The sequence below is a fragment of the Meles meles genome, chromosome 11 (assembly GCF_922984935.1).
Source record: "Meles meles chromosome 11, mMelMel3.1 paternal haplotype, whole genome shotgun sequence".
NCBI lineage: Eukaryota > Metazoa > Chordata > Mammalia > Carnivora > Mustelidae > Meles > Meles meles.
This window is the reverse complement of record NC_060076.1, coordinates 49,359,548-49,381,072: the sequence shown is the minus strand read 5'-3', so window position 1 is coordinate 49,381,072 and position 21,525 is coordinate 49,359,548. Positions and strand designations below refer to the sequence as shown.

At 41.0% G+C, this 21,525-nt stretch overlaps 1 protein-coding gene across 2 annotated transcripts in view; it reads left to right on the top strand.

The window, feature by feature from the left end:
- The window catches only part of FOCAD (focadhesin), a 301,972-nt gene that overhangs the window by 15,139 nt on the left and 265,308 nt on the right, over positions 1–21,525 (top strand). The window contains exons 1-2 of one of the 2 annotated variants that reach the window (XM_046023019.1): positions 16,780–16,799; positions 19,364–19,452. In XM_046023019.1, coding sequence (XP_045878975.1) covers positions 19,396–19,452 — 57 coding nt within the window. In that variant the 5' untranslated portion in view covers positions 16,780–16,799; positions 19,364–19,395. Of the gene's footprint in view, positions 1–16,779; positions 16,800–19,363; positions 19,453–21,525 lie in introns of those variants that run through there. The other variant, XM_046023020.1, reaches the window with a different exon arrangement.

The following is a 21,525-nucleotide window of genomic DNA, read 5'->3' as shown; positions in this document are numbered from 1 at the left end:
CCTTCAGCTTTTTCTGCAAAAGTAATTATTTTTAATTAATATCTTAAGTTATTTTAAGTAAAAATTATTAACAATTTAATTTTACTGTTTTATTTTAAATATAATTTCTGTGCCATTGTCATACCCCAGAAAAGTAAAAGTAACACTGATTTCTCAAGATTTTCTGATACTCAGTCCCTCCCTATTTCAGAATTCTTGATTATGCTAAGAATGTCTTACTACAGTTGTTTTGTTGGAGTCAAAATCCAAGTAATGCCCCCCGATTGTATTTGATGATTAAGTCTCTTAATCACTTAACCTGTAATAGTCCCTCCAGCCTTTCTTTTTCGTATGTCATTGAGTTGTTGGAGAATCAGTCACTTGTCCAATTAAATGTCCCAAATTCTGAGCTTATTGTTCCTCCCCTGGTTTTTGTTTACTTTGTCCCTCTATGTCTTGAGTTTTCTACAAATTGATGGTTAAATATGAAAGCTGTATGGGGTGATTTTGAAATGCTTTAGGTGGGAATATTCTTAGAGGGTTCCATGTATGTCTTCTTATCCCGTCACAACAGGAGGACACAGTCTCTCGTTTTCTTACTTCGAGTGATGCTAAGATGAATGAATGGATCCCAGTGGGGTCATCCTGACCCCTTCAATAACGAAGGTCCCATCCTCCTTTAACCTAGTAGTTTCAGCAACGATTGATGTTTCGTTCACAAATCAATTATATATTAAAGTGACTTCATATCTTTTTTTTTTTTTTAAGATTTTATTTATTTACTTGACACAGAGAGATCACAAGTAGGCAGAGAGGCAGGCAGAGAGAATGAGAGGAAGCAGGCTCCCTGCTGAGCAGCGAGCCCGATGCGGGACTCGATCCCAGGACCCTGAGATCATGACCTGAGCCGAAGGCAGCGGCTTAAGCCACTGAGCCACCCAGGCGCCCCGTGACTTCATATCTTTAAAGTTTTTTTTTTTTTTTTTTAAGAAATGAGTACTTTCAAATTTTCTTTACATTTCTGTTCACAGTATCACTTTACAACCAAATTTTTCCCTCCCCGGATTCTAAATTTATTCCCATTCGTCATGGTTTTTAGAATGTCTGGGACATTTAACATAAAGCTTGGAAGGAGATATAAAGTAGAAGGGACAGGGAAGGCTGGGGGAATGGGGAAGTAAGGGTTCTCTACCTACCTACCTACCTGCTGGTTAACCTGTCTTCGCTCTCTCCTTTGGGTCTGGTGGGCCACAGGGGCCTAATGGGGATTGGAGAGTGGGCGGGACTGGGGCAGTGTGGACAGCAGCCGTGGTATTGGATATGAGCTGAGTGTAAATAGAAGCTGGAGGTAAGCATACACATTTTTTGTTGTTGTTTATTAATTTTTATTTTTAAAAATTTCTTTTCAGTGTCCCAGAATTCATTGTTGATGTACCACACCCAGTGCTCCATGCAATACCTGCTCTCCTTAATACCCACCACCAGGCTCACCCAACCCCCCGCCCCCTCCCCCCAAAACCCTCAGTTCATTTTCAGAGTCCACAGTCTCTCATGGTTTGTCTCCCCCTCCGATTTCCCCCAACTCACTTCTCCTCTCCATCTCGCCGTGTCCTCCATGTTATTTCTTAAAGCATACACATTTTTACATTTACTGAGTATGGTCAAGATTGGCCTCAGATAAAATTGAGACGTATACAAAGCTTCTACTTTGCATTTTGCACCCTTTATCATGTAGCCTTTCCTTGCTGGCACAGACAGAAATTGTACCCCAAGGACGCAGGAGACTTGTGCATGGTTGCCTTGTTTTATTTATTTATTTATATATTTGAAAATATTTTATTTATTTATTTGAGAATAAATGGGGGAGAGGGGGAGAGGCAGACAGAGGCAGAGTCAGAGGCACGAAAAAGGGGAGAGGCAGACAGGGAGGGAGAAGCAGGCTCCCCACCGGGCAGGGAGCCCCTATTGGGCTCCATCCCAGGACCCCGGGATCCTGGCCTGGCCAAAGGCAGACACTTAACTGACTGAACCACCTGAGTGCCCCTGTTGTATTGTTTCAAAGACAATCTTTAGTCTTAAGCATCTCAGTATGACTGCTTCTTTTTCTTTTTTTTAAATTAATTTATTTATTTGACAGAGAGATCACAAGTAGGCAGAGAGGAAGGCAGAGAGAGAGGAGGAAGCAGGCTCCCCACTGAGCAGAGAGCCCGATGCAGGGCTCGATCCCAGGACCCTGGGATTATGACCTGAGCTGAAGGCAGAGGCCCCAACCTACTGAGCCACCCAGGCGTCCCTGACTGCTTCTTTCTTTCACTTGTCTGAACTAAAAACCTTGGTGTCATCCTCTGCTCTCCTTGCCTTCCACATTCTATCCATCAGCAAGTGTTGTCAAGAAAGTCTGACCTAGTCTCACCATTTCTGCTGCTGTTGTTCTCCAAGGCAACATGGTTTCTCTCCCAGATTATTGCTGTAACTACCTCACTGGTCTCTCTTTTTCCATCCTTGCCCATTCTTGGTCTGTTCTTCAGAGAAGCCAGAATGATCTTTCAAATGGTAATCAAGTCTGCCATCTGTCTATTCCAAACTCTCTAGGACTTCCGGTCTTACTCAGGAACCGCGCAGGCTTACAGTGTCCTGCAGAGATTTAGGTGATCTGGGCCCCTGGTCACTCTGTCCTCTGTCCTCCGGCGCAGCTTGCTCACATGCACCAACTGTCCTGGTGTCCTTGGTGTTCCCTGAATTTGCTAAGCCTGCTTCTCCCTCAGCATTGTTGCCTTGAGTATTTCTTCTGTCTGGAGTGGTCTTTTCCTTCTGGTCTCTGTCCAAAAGCCCATATTCAAAACATAAGCCCACTCATTTAAAAAGGCTTTTCTTTATTCTTTGGCAGGTGCCAAAACACAAGACTGCCCTAAAATTTATCTATGGATCATGTCATTTCTTGGGGGGGGGTAATAAGGTTGTATATACGTTTGGAAAATTAAAAGAAAATAAACACTGTACTATAATTGAAGCAATTAGAAATACCTAACTCTTAGAAACTTTCAGTTACGCTAGAATGAGTAAGTTCTAGAGATCTCTACTGTACAACAACATGGTATTGTGCACTTCAAAGTTCGTTAATAGAGTAGATCTCATGTAAAGTTTTCTTACCACAAAACCCAAGCCAAAGACACAAGAAAACCCTGGAAGGTGTTGCACATGTATTGCCTTGATGTTGCTGATGGTATCATGGAGGTGTTGACGTATGTCCACCCTCATCACATTGTATACTTTAAATATACGTTTCTTTGTATATCTATTACTTACAATAACTTAAAAAAATACCTGCTCTCTCAACTGAAGCTAACATGCTTGATTAAAATGAGATGGGAGAAAGTTGAACACACTGGAGGAACACTTAATTTTTACAGGGACAGATGGATTAATTTGCTGGCAAACAATTTAGAATCAAAGGTAATTCTGTTAGCGTACTTATTTGGAACTCTGTAGGACCATTATAGCTGCTAATAACTCAAAGGTGTGACTTTCTCATTAAATAGCTCTTAATAAGCAGTGTAATTGGATCAAGTGAGACTTTTATCTTGGTGTGTGCTGTGGCGAGACCGACTCTTTAGACAGTGATAAAAGGCCATGGGTGCAAGTGAATAAATAAGATCACTGATTTTTTTTTTATTGCAGCCCCAAAGTTGACTGTATGGTTTTATTTGAAGAGAATTAATAATTTTTACTTGGTGTGAGAAAAGTAATGGATGCCCTTTGCCAGGGGGCGGAATTTAATGTAGCAGATAGAAGGAGGAATGTGATAGGTTATGATCTCGTATCATCCTATTCTCTGGAGAGGAACTTGTTACTATTTTCCACATTCACTTTTTTTTCGTAATCTTATGTCTTTATATATATGGTTTAAACTTGGTTGTGTTCATGATTGTGTGTAGTAATTTCTTTTTCTCACTCTATGGTAAGCATTCCTTTAGTAAAACTCTTTGTAAATGTATTTTTCATAACTGATCGGTATTCCGATCAGTTCCTTAGCTTCCTTTTTCGATCAGTGAATAATTTTACACAAAAGGTGGTTGCTGTTAAGCCTTTTGTATTCTGCTTTTGAAATGGGAAGCGAATAGGACTTGACAACTCTGTGCCACACTTCGGGTTGGAGCCGGGAAATGCCAGGCATGGGGATACTCAGCAGCTGGTACCTGGGCCACCCACTTCCGTACAGAGTGGGTCCGTTTCCACCCACCTCAGACTTTCAGCTTCATTGTGCTAAGTTCCTCTGTACTTGAGTTTGCTGGGTGGGACTAAAGGAGAGAGACTCTTCCGGTCCTGGGCGCTGTGCTGGTTCTCCCTTATTTCTTTGGCTTTGAGGACTTTGGCATCAGTTTGGAGGTAAGCCTGGTTGGGAGCAATTTCATAGTGTTTGCATTTGGGCTGGAGGCAGAAGTAGTCTTCAAGGTTGAGGGGCACCTGGGAGGCTCAGTGGGTTAAGCATCTGCCTTTGGCTCAGGTATGATCCCAGGGTCCTGGGATTGAGCTCTCCATGGGGAAGTGGGAAGCCTGCTTTTCCTTCCGCCTGCCATTCCCCTTGCCGTGCTCTCTCTCTTGCTATGTCTCCCCCTGTGTCAAATTTAAAAAAAAAAAAAAAAAAGTCATCTTTGAGGTTAAAATGAAGCTCTTTGAAATTGGCCTTCTGTGAGGTGCTGGTCTGTAAGAGCAGCTGCTGCTGTTCATGTAGTCCGTCATATACGTCCAACACAGTGTTGGAAAGTTCCATTGAAACTGTACAGAAAAAATTGTAGGTATTGGTTTTAAAACTTGAGAAATTAAAAAAAAATTCTCACAAGGAGCTACATGTTCCTCTTCCTCCTCCTCCACCTCCTCTCCTCCTCCTCTTCTTTGTTTAAATATGATCTTAAAATTAACGCTCTGAAAGACGTTCCCTACGCTGTACTCTGCCAACTGGATATCAGTATTTTCCAGGAGTCTCTTCTAATTCTTGCGTATGCTGCTTGGTGTCTCCGTGCTAACATGAAATGATTTACTCATGGGCTTCTGCCCAGGACGGTTGTGAAGGTTAACTAGTCTCTGATTATGAAGCACCCTACAAATAAAAACAGCCATGAATAATGCTGGCTGTGTAAGAGAAAATTAGTAAATGTTACTTTGTTGGGTAATTACATGCTTAAAATGCCTTTTGCCCCAGTGGGAAATCCACAGAGGTGATACTGTGGGTTTCTAACGGGTTGTAATACATAGCAGATTACGAGCATAGCTATGATAAATAATAGCTGTCAACCGAAGCATTCATGTAAAACTTATGATGTATTCAAGTAACAAAGACCCATTTTCCATCTCTATTAGATTCAGCTGGAAACAGTGAAGAACGAGTCTTGTGAGCTTTTGCATGTGGTCTTTGACCTTCCCCCCCCCTTTTTAAAAGAAAATGTACCAAAATGAATAACAGTGTAATAAAAGCTCACTACTCTGGATTCTGCTGGTTTAGGGTTTGGACCTGATACATCTTTATACTACCTATACAAAAGTTATTTGCTCAGTTTAAAAAAAAAAAAAAAAGCCGGGAGGAAGAGCTCTGTCTAAAAGGAATGAATTATTTTCAAATCCTGAATGTGATGGTAAGTGAATTCAGGTTACTGCGTTAATTTGACAATAAAGTTGTTTACATATTTATTTTTCTCCTTCTGGTTCTTATTAATTTACATAGGGTCTTTGTTTTGGGAGTCTTCATTAGTGGGAAAGATTGCAGATTCTTTGTTTCTGGGTTTCTGTTTTGGAAAGTTGATTGGAAAGCAAAAGAAACAGCAGAATTCTGATTCTAACATTTTTTGAGTCTGTTGTGTATTCGCTACTGTGCTAAACACAGCAACTCAAAAACACTGACTAACTGCTTATTGCACTCTGGGCCCAGCGGCGGTGAATAAGATAAGACCCAGCTGTTTCCCTCAAGAAACTCAAAAGTCCAGGGGAAAAAAAGGCAGCAGGCTTGGTCAGTGAGGAACCTTTCCTGCCCGACTTCTTCACTAGTGTGCGAGCAGGTCCAGCTGCTGTGGGCGTGGAAGCTAAACCCCTCTGTGACGAGATCTACATCTGGAGGATGGCTGACGATCTTCACAGGGCTGGAAGGCACATAGAAATTGTCCGAGTCTAGCTCTGCCATGTGGTCCCCACTGTACCTTATCCTCTTCTCCTTGCCTGGAAGATGATGCCAAGTTGTAGTTCAAGCCCTGCTTTGTGAGACAGCTGTGGGAACTGAGAAGGAACACACAGTGGTTTCGTTTGATCTTTCCAGAACATTCCACCATTATTTCAAACTCTTTGTTTTTACTAGTGAACTCATCTGAACAGAACTTTCCGTGTCTCGTGGAGCTGTGTTTTGACCTGTCACATGGTGGGGCTACCTGCCAGCCAAGCGTTCAGTTGTGGAACGGTGGCCATCTGTGTCTGTGTGGTAGTGTTTGAGCACTCATTTGGGCAAATAAGTCCTTTCATCTATTTCAATGAATATTGACTTATTTTTAAAAAATGGAAAATGGTTTTTTTTTTTTTTTAAGATTTTATTTATTTATCTGACAGTCAGAGATCACAAGCAGGCAGAGAGAGAGGAAGGGAAGCAGGCTTCCCGCTGAGCAGAGAGCCTGACTCGGGACTCGGTCCCAGGACCCTGGGATCACGACCTGAGCCAAAGGCAGAAACTTTAACCCACTGAGCTACCCAGGCACCCCGGAAAATGGTTTTTTAACAAATTGTGCATGCTGAAGAAAATGGGGGGAGAAGTAAGTAGGGAAGTGTTGTTAGCAGCAGCAGGAAGCTAGGACTGAACTCAAGAAGATCTACACTAATTATAGTGACAAAAAGAGCCAATCTTTATTCTTCATTCGGTGCCCATTGTACTTAAACTCAATGGTCATTGATGAAATGAAAATATAAAATCAAGAATACATACAAACGCGGGAGATGGACTGAAGGTGATGGTACCACAGGAGAGGGTAGGTTTAGGTGGATCATTTTTGTGTTTTGTGGTCGGCGTTGGACTCTCCCTCCCCTCTTTTTAAAAAGATTTTATTTTTAAGCCATCTCCACACCCAGTGTGGGCCTCAAACCCACAACCCTGAGACAGAGTTGTGTGTTCCACCGACTCAGCCTGCCAGGCGCCCTGGGACACCCTTTTTAAAAAATTTTTAAATTTTTAAAAAAGATTTTATTTATTTATTTGACAGAGAGAGAGAGATCACAAGTAGGCAGAGAGGCAGGCAGAGAGAGAAAGGGGGAAGCAGGCTCCCCGCTGAGCAGAGAGCCCGATGCAGGGCTCAATCCCAGGACCCTGAGATCATGACCTGAGCTGAAGAGCTGAAGACAGAGGCTTAACCCACTGAGCCACACAGGCGCCCCTGGGACATCCCTTTAATATGTAACTTTTGCACGTTAGACTCGCTTACATGTTTTTAGGCTTGCAGTAGATACAAAGATAGCTGTTTGCATATGCTGATGGACTACTTTGCAACCCTGATTTAACAGTAGATCCATACCCAGGTTTTCTTTTCTTAAATTTTCTTGCATTAGAGATTTGCTTAGATACACTGTTCTCTCTCTTTCTCTCTTTAAAGATTTTATTTATTTCTTTGACAAAGAGAGACACAGTGAGAAAGGGAACACAAGCAGGGGGAGTGGGAGAGGGAGAAGAAGGCTTCCCACTGAGTAGGGAGCCGGATGCTGGGTTCGATCCCAGGACGCTGGGATCATGACCTGAGCTGAAGGCAGCTGCTCAACGACTGAGCCACCCAGGTGCCCCTAGTTTTTAAAGAGAGGCTTGATTCCCTGGAATGTAGCAAGATGTAATAGAAAAAGCAAGGTGTTGGATTCAGACTCAGAACAGTAACTGATAATGTTTTGAAAAGTGTTTGTTATATGCCTGGTTATGAGGGAAGAGCTCTAATGGACTCTCTTAGTTTTACAAAAACTCTGTGTCAACGCTCCTTTCTCGAGTAGCGGTTAAGAATGTGAGCTCTGGGGGCGCCTGGGTGGCTCAGTGGGTTAAGCCTCTGCCTTCGGCTCAGGTCATGATCTCAGGGTCCTGGGATCCAGCCCCACATTGGGTTCTCTGCTCAGCGGGGAGCCTGCTTCCCTTCCTCTCTCTCTGCTTGCCTCTCTGTCTGCTTGTGATTTCTCTCTGTCAAATAAATAAATAAAATCTTAAAAAAAAAAAAGAATGTGAGCTCTGGAGGCAGATTGCACGGTTCATGCTCATGCTCTGCTTCTTACATAATTAGGCAATTAATTTTGACCTCTCTTTGCCTCCCTTGGTTTTTCACATGAAAATGAGGATAATAATAGTACTCATGTCATGGGGTTGTTTTGAATATTGGGAGCGAGAAGACGGAAAGAGCTTCGACAGTGCCTGCCTGGCACATGGTAAAGCTCAAGAAATCCTGGCTGTTAATATGGCTGTATAACCCTGGGCAAGAGACTTTCTCTCTGAGCTCCTGTTTTCTCCTGTGGGAAGTGGGAGGTAGTAATACCTACCTCAGAGTTACTGGGAAGAGCCAAGGGGATGAGTTATTTAGTGTTTTGTGGAGTGCTTGACCCCTAGGAACTGTTTTGTCCACCTTGGCCTTCTAAATTCTAGGTCTGGCTGTGGTTATTTAGTGCATCATGAACAGGTTCTTATGTGCTAAGGTTACAGTGGTCAGAAAGACCACGTCCCTGCCTGCAAAAAGTCGGCCTTTCACTGGGAGGTGCATGGGGCTCTGCACTTGGCATGGAGCCTGCAGAAGATTCTCACTCCCTCTCCCTTTGCCCCTCCAGTTCGTGCTCTCTCTCTTTCTAATAAATATATCTTCAAAACCAAAACCAAAACCAAACAGAAATTTAATTCTCATAGTCCTGGAGGCTGACAGTATGAGATTAGGGTGTCAACATGATTGAATGAGGACCCTTTTCCTTGGTTCATAGGCAGTGACTTCTCCCGGTGTCCTTATAGGGTGGAAGGCCTCAAAAACTTCTAGAAATTTTCAAACATACATAAAAGTAGAATAGTATTATGAACTTAAAAAAAAAAGAATAGTATTATGAACTTGAATGTACTTGTCTGTTACCAACCTTTAGACATTCTTGTGCCCCTTTGAGGGTAAGCGAAGTATTTTACAGAAAATCCCTAATGTCAGTATCCCTAAGTACTTCACTTTGTTCCATATTGATATGTGTTAAGAAGTAAATTATTTTAGAGAAACAGTGCACAAAATTAGAGTCATTTTTGAGGGGAGGAGTTACATGTAAAATACCTATAAAATACATTCTGTGATGGTGCTTTAATAAATTCTAGTTAACTGAATGGTATTTGAAGTAAGATTATGACTGGAGATTTGAGCTATTTAGATTAGACATTTATTCAGTGAGATCTTTATAACGATTGGTATCTGTTTTATTACAAATGTACTGTAAGGGTTATTTTGATTATTTTATGTCAACATAAAACATTTATTTTAAAAATGTAGAGAGCAATTCAAGTATTCTTTGATGGATAGATATTTAAAAATTGTAATAGAAAAAAATCATCTGGGGGCACCTGGGTGGCTCAAAGGGGCCACCCCTTTGAGGTGGGGGCACCTCAAAGGGGTGGCTCCAAAGGCAAAGACTTTGGCTCAGGTCATAATCTCAGGGTCTTGGAATCGAGCCCCCACATCGGGTTCTCTACTCAGCAGGGAGCCTGCTTCCCCCCCCCATCCTTGCCTGCCTCTCTGCCTACTTGTGATCTCTCTGTCAAATAAATAAATATGATCTTTAAAAAAAATAATCTCAAAAAGGAGCTAATCTGAAGACTCTTGAAGACTTAGATTGGATGCTGTAAAAATTCTGGAGAAGTAAATCTTTAGATTTTTAAAAATAACTTTTCATCTATATTCCCTATTATATTTAACACATATGTATACACATATATGACACTTCAAAAAGATTGAGAATAATTGGAGAAAAAATTGTAAAAAATTAGGCGTTATTCAAGGAGGTAGTTTTGTTTTTTTACTTTAATGCCTGGTTCTCCTGGACAGCAGTCAGTTCTAACTTGGAATTTCCTGCCTTTGGTCTTATTTTAGACTCCCATTTCAAAATCTGTGAGTAAGTAGCATGTGACATAAGTTCAGAAAGACTAAACTATAAAGGCAGGAATTTGATTGCAATTGGATATATTTCAGTAAATTACAACCGGTGAGATCATCAGAACTCACAGTCACCCGAATTTGGTCAGTGCTTGAATTCTAGATCCTAAAACTCCTGGGGCATGGCCAGTATTGGAATGTGCTGGTCACGCCTTATGTTACTACTGGTGGTCCAGGGATACGCTGGGTCTGAAGTGAAAAACCTCCCTTTCACCTGAACTGCCAGGTTGGTTAGCCTTTGTGCTAAGTTGCTTAACTCCCTTGACATTCAGTTTCTTCATTTGTCTAGTGAAAAAAAGGTATGGAAGGGAGATAGTCTCAGGTCTACTGTATTATTAAGGAAGTCTTATCTACTGTAACAAAGAAATCCCAGCATGCCCTAGTTTGTACAAAGTAGAAAATTCTTTCTCATAAAATAGCTGGAGTTCCAGGTCTGTAGTTCTGCTTCATGTTGTTATCTAGGGACCTGGTTCCTTCCATGTTGTTTCTTCAACAGCGAGCTAGCGGCATTATCTTCATGCAGAGAGTGGAGGAAGCAGGTGGTAGCCTGCAAGGGCCAAGTCATGTTTGTTAAAACTCTCTGGAGAGAATTTGATCACACACGTGGTCGTACCTAAGTGTGCTTGAGGCTAGGAAATGTGATGGAGCTGGTCAGGCTACTGTTTTATTGATACAGAAGAAGGAGAACACAGAGAGTGAAGGATAGTTAGCTATCTCCGCCACATCTATGCAGTTCCTGCTTTCTCTGATTATAATTTTTTTCTTTTTAAAGGATTTTTATTTATTTATTTGTCAGAGAGAGAGAGAGAGAGAAAGAAAGAGCAGCAGTCAGAGGGAGAAGCAGGCTCCCCGATGAGCAGAGAGCCTGACGCGGGACTCGATCCCAGGACTCTGGGATCATGACCTGAGCTGAAAGCAGACGTTTAACTGATTGAGCCACCCAGGCGCCCCTCTGATTATAACGTTGACAATGTGTCTTCATCACACCACCTAGCTGCCCTCTACTTTGGGTTGATTTTGAAATTACTCATTAATCTGAAAGTATTTTCTATTCTTTGCTTAATTTTTTGATGACTTAGTGGTCTCTGTTTTTCTTATACTTGCTCTGTAGTATTACAAACTTCCATTGTGATTTTCCCATGATCTTGTCATTTTTATGGATCTTACCTTGAGGAGGGCCCTAATTGTCTTGTCCTGCTAATTTGAGAGTGCAGGTGGCAGTTGGATTTCAGAGCTTTTGAAGCAAGAACAGAGACTATGTTTGATTTTTAGCAGGTATCAGGATTTGGTATAGGGTGAATGAAACAGACTCCAGCTGCCAGAATCTAAAGAGCATGTGGAGAAGCAGTTAGGGTCCAGGAAGTGGTAGGTGAGAAGCTGTGCAGGCAGGAGGACAAGGGAGACATAAGTACTGGATTGCAGAGCAGGGTGGGTGGTTGAAAAGAATAAATGGGTTTTATTTTTTTTAAGGTTTTATTTATTTTATTCTTTTTTTTAAGGTTTTATTTATTTATTTGATGGAGAGAGACACAGTGAGAGAGAAGGAACACAAGCAGGGGGTGATTCGGGGCTCGATCCCAGGACCCTGAGATCATGACCTGAGCTGAAGGCAGCCGCTTAACGATTGAGCTACCCAGGTGCTCTGTTTATTTTTCCTCCTTTAAGAAGCTGGGCAAAGTAACTAGTAGAGACAAGAATATTACCTATAAGCCAGTCTGGATAAACTTAAAAGATCAGCTCAGAGTTATTGATGGCACCATCAGCTTTTGTGTTTCTGAAACAGGGGTCTCCATTAGTGAATGAAGTATGTATTTTTATCAGTCTGCTAATGTAAACTCTTTATAGCTTTGACTTAGCAGCTGTAGATTCCTTCCCTGAGTTCTTCCTATAAAGGGATTTGGTGGTCAAGGGTGCTCAAAGTCCCGCTTTCTCTGTGATTATCAGACACTCCCTCCAACATCCCATCCCTATCTACCCCACATAATCCTGTGCTAGGGTCCTGTAGCGAGTGGGAATGTAATTAGATGGATCTCTTGTTTTCCAGATCGTGCACTTCATTGGAAGTTTGACACTAAACGCTTTTGTGTGATGTATGGTTGTGTATTTCCATATCCCAGAGAAAGCTGAAAAACTGAAGTGTGCTATCTATCTGCTGCTCCTTTATTATCTCTAGAATGCAGGTGATAGGTTTATTTTCTTGGAAATATTCTTAGGGTGCTGGAGCATCTTGGCAGATAAGGTGATAATTGCTCAAGTTAAACAAATGCTTTGATTCCCTTGGAACTTAAAGGCCTCATTAAAAATTCCCTTTCTGATTTAGGTGTAGACAGCCAAAAAAGGCACCGTGACAGGCTGGAAATAAATCTTTAAAAATCAAACACTTTTTTGTAACAAGCGGTTTATGGAGCGTATTGTGAGCGTTCTCATTCTTTTGTAAAAAATGTCATGGGAAGAAGTAATACATAAATTGTTTTCTTTAATGCATGAAATGCCCAAGGGAAGTTGAGATTAGAAATAAAGTAGGACAGAAGCTAGACTGCCAATGCTAAAGCAACCATTATGTATTCTTTTTTTTTTTTTTTTTGAAATTCCCTAAGAGAATATGATGTTCTGATACCTTGAAAGGCCAAATGGTTGTGATTAACCTTGAAGTTGAAGTCTCCAGCAGATGAAAGACAGTTGCAGTTTGTAGCCCAAGGATAGCAAATCAAGGGTGATATCAAATCGTAAAGCAGCTTGGGGAGTGGTTTTTAGAATGCTTTGTGGCCATTTATTCGAAAGGTCAAGTGGTTTTACTGGAAAAAATGTACTTAAAAAATGTATTCATTCTCTAAAGTGTCGCATGGATCTTGGGGCTGTCTTTGTAAACTTAGCTGTTTGTCACCTGTACTCAGGTAGTTTTGATGAAAACGGTACTCTCTTACTCCATTAACCTCCTTCTTTGAGACAAAGTCATTCTTTTTTCTTTTTCTTTTTTATTAACATTTTTTTTATTTTATTTTTTAAAGATTTTGTATTTATTTATTTGACAGACAGAGATCACAAGTAGTCAGAGGGCAGGCAGAGAGAGAGGGGGAAGCAGGCTCCCCGCTCAGCAGAGAGCCCGATGCGGGGCTCCATCCCAGGACCCTGAGATCATGACCTGAGCCGAAGGCAGAGGCCCAAACCACTGAGCCACCCAGGCGCCCCTTTTATTAACATTATTAAAAGATTTTATGTATTTATTTATTTGAGAGAGAGAGAGAGAGAAAGAGAGAGAGAGAGCGTGAGGGGGAGAAGGTGAGAAGGAGAAACAGAGTTCCTCCTGAGCAGGGAGCCCGATGCAGGACTCGATCCCAGGACTCCAGGATCGTGACCTGAGCCGAAAGCAGTCGCTTAACCAACTGAGCCACCCAGGCACCCAAAGTCATTCTTTCTGTATGGTTTGACTTTTTCACTGTACAGTAAGCTATTAGCCTAACCAGCTGCTCATCTGTCGCCAAAGCATTTTGGAATTCCACCATTCTGGGCCTGGATCCGAGAGCATAACCTCCCATTTTCTTCTCTTTCTCTCTACACTGTTGACATTTGGGTGAGTCTCTTCTGTGATGTGTTTATAAGCATCTGCTACCCTGGAGAGTCTGAAGTCTCCTTTTTACTGAGTTAGATTAGATCATCAGAAAACTGTCCTTGCACTCCATTCACTGAGGCTCTTTTGCTGAATTACATGGTATGTTATACCCAGGGCTTTATCCAGGGTTTGTTTAAAAAAGTCATATGAAATTCCCTTTAGCTTACGTTATTGAGAATGTTGCTTGTTATACACTCTGTATTCCATATGTAAAAGCTAACCTGAGAAATTTCCTTCAGAGGTTAGGGGCACAAAAAGCTTGTTTTCTTTGATGAAAGGTGCTTCTCCCTGCACCCTCCCATCTTTTAGATAATAAAAGATGTATTATTTACTAATACATATAATACATCTTTTAGATAATAAAAGATGTATTATTTACTAATACATATAATACATACTAATACATATAATAATACTATATAATATATAATATATAGTAATACTATATTACTATTATTTACTATATATATGTATATATATGCCATGTAATATATGTTTAAATATTATATATTATATAACATATATGTGTAAATAATATATAAAATATAACATATATAACATATAATATAATGCTATAATAATATATTTATTTATTTATTTACTTTGCTTGGGAGTACGGGGCCAAATTTGGATGTCAGTGTTAGCAATTGTGTCAACACATTTTATACATTAATTAAAAAAAATAGTCACAAATTAAACCAGGAGTCAGCAAACTACTGCCCACCCTCCTTCTGTGCTTTTCAGAAAAGTTTTATCAGGGCACAGCTATGGTCCATCACTCATGGCTATGGCTGCTTGTATGCTACTGCGGTAGATTGAGTAGTTTGCTGTCTGACCCTTTAGAAAAAGAAATATTTCCATCCCCAATGCAAATAGTCACAGGATGGTATGTGCCAGCCAAAACACTGAAATAATGTAAAACAAGGTGACTTCTAGAAAATGTGGTTACTTGGAAAAGGCTTAGCAGCAAAGATGGTCTATGAAGGAAATTTCATCTTTAAATAGTGGGAACATACAGAGAAGGGCATTTTATGGGGGCGAAAACAGGATAAGCAAAATTCCTTAGGAATGAGCACGTTTTGAGCAACAGGGGACTAATTTGAAAGCCATTGTAGCCCAGTTGAAATTAGACAGCAGTGACGATGAAGCCGACTGGGAGAGATGCTTGATGGAGGGCTTAAAGGTCAGGAATCAGAAGGTGCCTTTAATCTGACAGACTAGTGAAACCTCTGAAGTCTTCGCAGGGAAACGATGTGATGGAAATTGTGTTTTATGACAATTCGTCTGACGGCAGTGTACGGGATCTGCTCATGCGTGGAGGTCCCCGGGACTAAGCAGCTACTGAAGTGAGCGGAGCGGAGGACCTGGTCTGAGGAGGGTAGAAATGGGGAGGAGAGGTAGGCTCTCAGGTGCTGGGAGGGATGAAAGCGACTTTGTGATTGAATGGCTGCGGAGGAAGCAAGGAACTCTTGAGAGAACTGGGAGCAGTGGACCCAAAACTGTAAATGTGTTTGTGAGAGAAGATAGGTTCTCCTTCCTTCCTCTTTCCTTCCCTCCCTCCCTTTCTTCCTATTTAAAGATTTTTTTTTTTTTTTACTTACTTAAATTCAATTATTTACAATATAGTATATCATTACTTTCAGAAGTTTAGGTCAGTGATTCATCAGTCTTATATAACACTCAGTGCTCATTACATCACGTGCCCTCCTTAATGCCCATCATCCAGTTATCCCATCTATCCCTCTCCAGCAACTTAGTTTGTTTCCTATAGTTAAAAGTGTTTGTTTCCCTCTCTGATTTTGTCTTATTTTTCCCTCCCTTCCCCTAATGATCCTCTGTTTTGTTTCTTAAATTCCACATATGGGTGATACCATGTGATAATTGTCTTTCTCTGACTGACTTATTTCGCTCAGTGTAATACCCTCCAGTTCCATCCACACTGATGTAAATGGTAAGATTTCATCCTTTTTGATGGCTGAGTAGTATTCCATTGTATTTACATACCACATCTTCTTTATCCATTCATTGTGGATGGGCATCTGGGCTCTTTTCCCAGTTTGGCTATTGTGGATATTGCTGCTATGAACATTGGGGTGCAGGTGCCCCTTCAGATCACAACATTTATATTCTTTGGGAAAATACCTAGTAGTATTTTCAGCATTTTGAGGAACCTCGACACTGTTTTCCAGAGTGGCTGCACCAGCTTGCATTCCCTCCAACAGTGTAGGAGGGTTCCCCTTTCTCTGCATCTTCGCCAACACCTGTTGTTTCCTGACTAGTTAATTTTAGCCTTTCTGACTGGTGTGAGGTGGTATCTCATTGTGGTTTCGATTTGTATTTCCCTGGTGCTGAGTGATGTTGAGCACATTTTCATGAAGGTTTTTTTTTTTTTTTTTTTTTTTTAAGCACTCTCTGCATCTAACATGGGGCTCGAACTCACAATCCTGAGATTAGGAGTTGTGTGCTCTTCTGACTGAGCCAGCCAATATGTGCTTTCTTTTTGACATCTCCATTAGCTGGCTTTATAAAAGAGAGCAGGGACGGATTTGGGGGTATGGACTGGGCTCTGGGAGAGTTTCCATGAGGGGAGAGAGCACAAGGCAAGGAACTTGGCAGCAGTAAGGAAGATGGGGTACAGGAAGTGAAATGGACAGAGGAGTAGGAGTAGGTAGAGCAGTTTCCCAGTGTGTGTCCCAGGAAGGGATGGTTGTATAGACTGTTAACAGATATTTCTAGAAAAAAGGGTGCCATTGTCAGATAAGTTTGGTAAACTCTGGGTTAAGCAAAGTTAGTCAGACTTCTTGCTTTAATACCTCTCAGATTCTATAATTAATGTGCACCATCATTTATATCTTTAGCTAAGATCTGTCTCTTCAGTTGTAGATTCATGTATTTGGCTTTCTACCTGACCTCTCCACTTGGATATGTTAGACATCTGAAACTTACCAGTTTCAAATGAAATTCCCAGCTTTCCCCCATAAAACTGGTTTCCCTCTCTCAGTTGATGGCAACTCCATCTTTTTCTCTTAGTAAAACATGCCATGGTAAGTGATATATAAATTGTTTTGTTTAATTTATAAAATGCCCAAAGGAATTGACATTGAAGTTGCTCAGATCAAACACTTTGGAGTCATCTCTGATCCTTTCTTCTATATTCTCAACCAGTCGTCAGCAACCATATTGACTCTACCCTCAAATGTATCTAGAATCTGAGCGCTCTTCATCTCAAGTGATTCTGTTAAAATCTTACTACTCTTTTTCAGTGCCAGCTTACCATGTCACTGGGGACAGATACATTAATCCTTCTGGTGGCCTGCATGGTGTTTTATATACTGACTTTTTTTTTTGAGATTTGATTTATTTATATGTGAGAGGGAGAGAGAGCATAAGCAGGGGGAGTGGCAGGCAGAGGGAGACGCAGGCTCCCTGCTGATCAAGGAACCAGATTCCGAGCAACTCAGTGCTGGGACACTGGGATCATGACCCGAGATGAAGGCAGATGCTTAACCTCTGAGCCACCCAGGTGTCCCTGTGATCTGACTTCTTACTGACTTTCTGATTTCCCATTATGTTCTTCCTTCATTCAATTTTTTTAAGCTTTTATTCATTTATTAGAGAGAGAGAGAGAGAGATTGAGAGCATGAGTGAAGGGGGAGGAGCAGAAGGAGAGGGAGAAGTAGGCTTCCCGAGGAGCTGGGAGCCTGACTCGGGACTCGATCCCAGGACCCCAGGATCACGACCTGAGCCAAAGGCAGACGTTTAACGACTAAGCTGCCCAGGTGCCTCTTTCATTCACTCTTGGCTCCTTTCTTTGTTCTTTTCTAGTCCTGGCCTTAAGCACTTGATGAGCTTTGGGTTTTTGCACTCACTGTTCACTGTGTCTGTGATATCTTCCCCCAGACATCTGTATGGTTGACTCACCAAATGTCATCCTCTGCAGAAGAGACTGACCCTGGTTGCCATGTTTAAAACAGAAAGTGTTTCTGTAATACCCTAAGCTCTATGAGTGTAGGGATTTTTGTCTGTTCTGTTCCTGGAAGTTGCCTAAGCACACTGAGCAGTGCCTGATACCCAACAGGCAACTAGTAACTATTTGAGTGAATGAGTGAATGAACATTAAGTTGCCAATATATATTTCTTACAAAACCTTTTACCCTCATGGACATCTCTTCATCCTAGGTTTCCTGGGGACACACTTTGGGAAATGGTGTTCTGATATCTTACAGAATTCCAGGGAGCAGAAAATTCCAAGAAAGAGGAGATGGACACACCTGGAAAGTGGAGCAAATTTTGACCTGCATAAGCTAACGAGTAGATTTTGCTAGCAGACATAATTTGCAATCTTTGAAGCTGTTTCATTGCTGCAAAGTGTCAAATTCAGGAGTAAAGTTGGCCCTAGATGTTGAAGAAGAAGGCTAGAATGAATGATCCATTCAGAGAGTGTAGTTTTAGAGGAAAGGGAGGAAAGTAGTAGAGCCTTGCATTCAACACAAGGCACCTCCATTTGTGAGAGCAGGAGAGCTTTCTTTCACTGCTTATTATTTTTATTGGTAATCTGGACTACCTGGAATTTTTTTTCTAATATATATGTAAATATTTTTAAGTAGACTCCATGCCCGGTATGAAGCCCAACACAGGGCTTGAACTCCCTGAGATCAAGAGATCAAGAGATTAAGAGTGGGATGCTTAACCCACTAATAGCACCTTATTTTTTCAAAGTAGTGTAATTTGGTGGGTTCAGGGCTGCATGGACTGGATAAATTGAGGTCTTTAGGAAATCCTTTCAGTACTTCAGAGCCTTCTCTTGACCTAGCCCTCCTCCATCCATTTTGCATCCATTTCTTCTCTTGGTCTTTTCTCTTGCCTTGCCTTGCCTTTCCCGTTTCCTTTTCTTTTCCTTTTCCTTTTTCCTTTTCCTTTTTCCTTTCCTTTCCTTTCCTTTCCTTTCCTTTCCTTTCCTTTCCTTTCCTTCCCTTCCCTTTCCTTTCCTTTCCTTTTCTTTCTTGACAGCCCAGTAGGAATGAGAGGTGTGATGGAAATATTAAAAGTTGGTGCTAATTGCTTCCTCTTTTAGCAGACAAGCAATCTGTTTCGATGTGTGAGTTTCTAGGTCATTTCTATACCCCCTGAAAAAGCTCACCTAGGCTTCACACTTGTCACCAGCAGTTAGATGAGTGCTTAAAGGAAAGCTTGTACCCAGACCGTGGTAGAGTTTAAATAATTTTGCAAAAATGTGATTCTTTCTCTCTTAGAAGTTTTGATCTTTGAAAGAGTTTCTATTTCAAACATGTGGTTGAACTTTTAAAATCCTGTTATTTAGGCTGGAGCTTTTGGGATTTTTTTGGGTGTTTCCATAGTGTGAATTAATCTGTTCCAGGATTTGCTCTAATGGGAAAAACCAAGAGTGGTTGAGCATTTTAGTTTATTTATCAATCATGGCATTTGTGGGCCGGAGTGGTTGGTGGTCATACGCCAGCAATTATGGGGCAGAGCCCTATGCTTCATTTTCGTTGTTGTCTTTGGAATGAATTACTTTTATGTTATTTGAGGAATAATTGGTTTGAAAGCCTTTTCCAGACTAACAAATATTCTTTTCTTTTGATTACAGAGTCGTCTTACATACATGTAAGAGGAGCAAAAATGTCAGATGATATCAGGAAAAGGTTTGAATTTCCAAATTCTCTTATCCAATCACAGGTAATTTTTATATATTTAATTATTTTTGCTTCATGGTAACAAATGCAATGCTTTGGTGGATTGTTAGTAGAACTTTACAGTTTTAACATTAAATATTTTATTCTACATAAAGGATTCTACATACTTATTGCTTTATTAACTTTTATATTAGTAATTTGAAAATTTATATTTGAGGGGCACCTGGCTGGCTCCTCATGTCGGAGTGCATGCTACTCTTGATCTTAGGTTTGTGAGTTTGAGCCCCACTTTGGGTGCAGAGGTTACTTTATTTTATCCCCCCCCCCTTTTTTTTTTTTTTAAGATTTTACTTACTTGTTTGAGAGGGAGAGGTACAGAGAATCTGAAGCAGACTCTGCACTGAGCACAGAGCCTGACGTGGGGCTCGGTCCCATGACCTGAGTGGAAACCAAGAGTTGTCTGCTTAACCAACTGAGCCACCCAAGTGCCCTCATATCTTGTAAAGATTATTTTCAAAAATTAAATAAAAAACCCTGAAAATTTATATGTGACATAGGAAAGTGAATATTTGAAATTGACCAATCTCAGCTTCTTCTTCTTCTTCTTCTTTTTTTTTTTTTTTTTAAGAGATTTTATTTATTTATTTGAGAGAGGGAGAGTATAGAGGGAGCTGTATATAGTAACACAGGCAGGGCTTGGTGATAATTTATTTTGGGAGCTTTTTTATTAGGATTCAACCAAAAGTGGTTTTCTGGTTGGCCTTGCACTAACTAGAAGCATTCCGGTTGGTCAAGGTGCCGTAATAGCTTGCTGTCTTTTCTTGGGAGAGTGAAACCAGGCGACCAGCAGAAGCCGGCTCCAAGACCAAACAGCGTACAGCCTCTTGGATGCTTTCAGCAAGTTTTCTCCGGAGATGCCTGCTGTGGGAATTGACCTAGCTGGGTAGTGGGGAACCCTTCCATGAGGAGTAGAACACTCCTTATGCAAGATTCCCTTCTACCTGACTGGGTTGGAGTCCTGTCCTGTACAGCACAGGTCCTTACCGTGAAGAGGAAGATGAAGAGGATACCGTCCAGAGTTTCTGTTTTCTGTGCCTGGAGCCCCTTCATTAAGCATAGATAACTGAGAAGTGCCTGTGTGTGTTACTGTTAAATTAAGTGAGAAGTATAAATGTATGGGTTCATGGATGGAGAATGTCTCTTTCAGCTATTGTACTGTGGAAAACTTAGGTAGCAATATAGGGTCACTTATCCTTGGACTTTGTGCTTTAAAATCAGTTTAGCCTGTATTCTCTGATTTGTTAGTAGGATACACAGAAAGGCAAACTGGAGAAGTTGGACCTGGTGGGGGGATGTTTGTCAGTAAGCTGATCTTTAGTCCTTTTTTTTTTCTAAATATGAATGGGAGCTTTTTTTTTTTTTTGGTCCTGTTGTGTTTCCTACTGGTTTTATGTGGTTCTTGCAATTGTGCCCTGTTCTCTCTGAATACTTATTGTTCTTTTATAACTGTTGCTCAGTGTTAGCACCATATTTCATTGATTGACACACATTTTCCCCACATTTTAGCATCTTTGAAATTGGGTCGCATCTAGTAATTCGTGGCAGCAGTTTTTACACAGCTGGTCTTGCCTGCACCATTGTGAACTTGGCCGTGATTTTTCTAAAGGAACTCTTTCACTAATATAAAATCAAAACTCTAAATTATGAGGCACGTTATGTAACATAGGTTAATGGGCAGCCTTTCTTCCTTGGTAGTAGAAATAAAATAATGGTGCATCTCGCTGTTGATGGCCAGTTGCATTCAATGAAATATGGTGCATTTTGTAAACAGCCACCAAAGCTGTTCTCTGGTCTTCAGTTCTTGTTAATTTCCCTTGAACTAGAAGCTAAGAGACAGTTAATTGATCTAAACTTAATATTCATGTCATTGAGTGATTTATATTACAAAACTGAGATCATCAAGCATCGAGGTCTTAAAGCATTTCCAAGGTGTGAAATACAAAAAGAAACGAAGGGGGGGGGCGAGATGTTTTGCTTTTGTGTGAGCTTTTCTGGAGTTTATAAGACTGACAGCGACTCCCAGATGTATCTTATGTTGGTCCAAGTGCAGGATCAA